The following is a 1672-nucleotide window of genomic DNA, read 5'->3' on the forward strand; positions in this document are numbered from 1 at the left end:
TGTGTATAGGAAAAACACTGTCAGAAGCACCAGTATACGTAATCACACGGGTGGTGTGACAGTCAGCCAGGCTATGGCCCATGCTTGCTTGCGCTCTGGCACCCATCGACTTTAAATTGTGAGCTTCACATATGATACATGTGCGGATAGGCCTGTACTTATCCTTCTTTGTAGAATATACGTGTATATATAGATCTCCATAGGTAGATAAAACGTATGCAGGCGTGTATGTGAATGTCTCAGTTCAGCTCCATGAGAGCTGAAGTTCGCTTTTACAATAATATGATATCTCACGTTCTTGTATACCACTTCTCAGATAAACTGTCATACAATGATAATACTATACATGTGCATGTTCATGTTCACCATATACATCAGTGCTTGACATACTGGAAGAGGTCCTGATTTTCGGGATCACTGCATTTTATGTAAGCCATCCCGTGCTTCAGCCACTCGGACATAGTTCGGTACGGATCGTCCGCCAAGTTCTTCACCATGGAGGGAATCTGACTGGACTGTAGTAGGAATCATACGTAATTGTCAGACGAACGGTCTCCGTCCATATAGCACACGGGAACAGTTTACGCGTATATGCTTGAGAGGGTCATATGAACGATGATACTTCTGCAAAGTCCTCTACCTCAACTTGTTGCATAACACGTACAAAGACCAGGCAGTCGATACCAAATTCAACGATCCCACCAGGGGGAAGGTACGTAAGTACGGTATATCACTCAAACGCAATACACTACTGGCAATCTAGGCAGCCTCGATAGCTACCCATGAACATGTGTGATGACATTCACCACATAGACGGACAACATACATACCTGTGTGACAAGACGTGTGTCCAGGCACAGCGCGGAAGGGACATGTCCGCGTGTGTTATTGCAGAGTTTAACCAGGGCGTGCGGTATGATGGTGTTTCACTCTTACCCAATGCTCGTGAGATAAGGAGAAGGTAGAGTGTTGACACACACATACCCACACAGCCATACACTTGCAAACAGGTACAACGCCTAGGAGAGTATGTAATTGCAAACTAACACACATCTGCAAGTAAATGAACACGGACCAGATTCTGAGGCACTACATACAACCATAAATGCACATACAAAGACTCTCTCGCCACGTTCATCTCTGAGCCAAACATCGCCGCGCTGAGCGAGAGACTCCCAGAAGTCCACTACGCCCATGTCACTGTAATCTGAGTCGATACAGGCGTACCTACACATAGAAATGAAACACAAAAGTAGTAAGTTGAGTTGAGTACATGAGTGTAGTCCTCAAAATAAGCATGGCACTATATTTACGTAATGGATCGGGTACCATATTGGGTGAATTGGCAAAAGCCATGGAGTATACATGGACCTGAGCTTGTGTGTTAGATCTGATGTACTGGTGGTCTGGACACACATCTGCACCTAACCAATGAAATACGCCACCTCTTCCGCGTGGGTAGAAATGTTAGGGGTGAGAAAGGAATGTTATGTTATGCTTATTAGAGCCCGCGTGCAGCAAAATGAGAAGCAGAATGACCTACGGACATTGTCAATAGTGGGTTGACGTGTATATAAAGATACAGATATATATATATATATATATATATATATATATATATATATATATATATATATATATATATATAACTAATAATAATATATATATTATT

At 42.7% G+C, this 1672-nt stretch overlaps 1 protein-coding gene across 1 annotated transcript; it reads right to left on the reverse strand.

The window, feature by feature from the left end:
* Window positions 1–390: 390 nt before the first annotated feature.
* Window positions 391–1196, reverse strand: SARC_15577 (hypothetical protein; the record flags this gene model as incomplete). Its single annotated transcript, XM_014290303.1, has 2 exons — window positions 391–515; window positions 1116–1196. Coding segments are annotated over 2 exons (206 nt in total), but the record flags the coding sequence as incomplete, so codon positions are not given.
* Window positions 1197–1672: the final 476 nt, after the last annotated feature.

Source organism: Sphaeroforma arctica (assembly GCF_001186125.1).
Source record: "Sphaeroforma arctica JP610 unplaced genomic scaffold supercont1.6363, whole genome shotgun sequence".
NCBI lineage: Eukaryota > Ichthyosporea > Ichthyophonida > Sphaeroforma > Sphaeroforma arctica.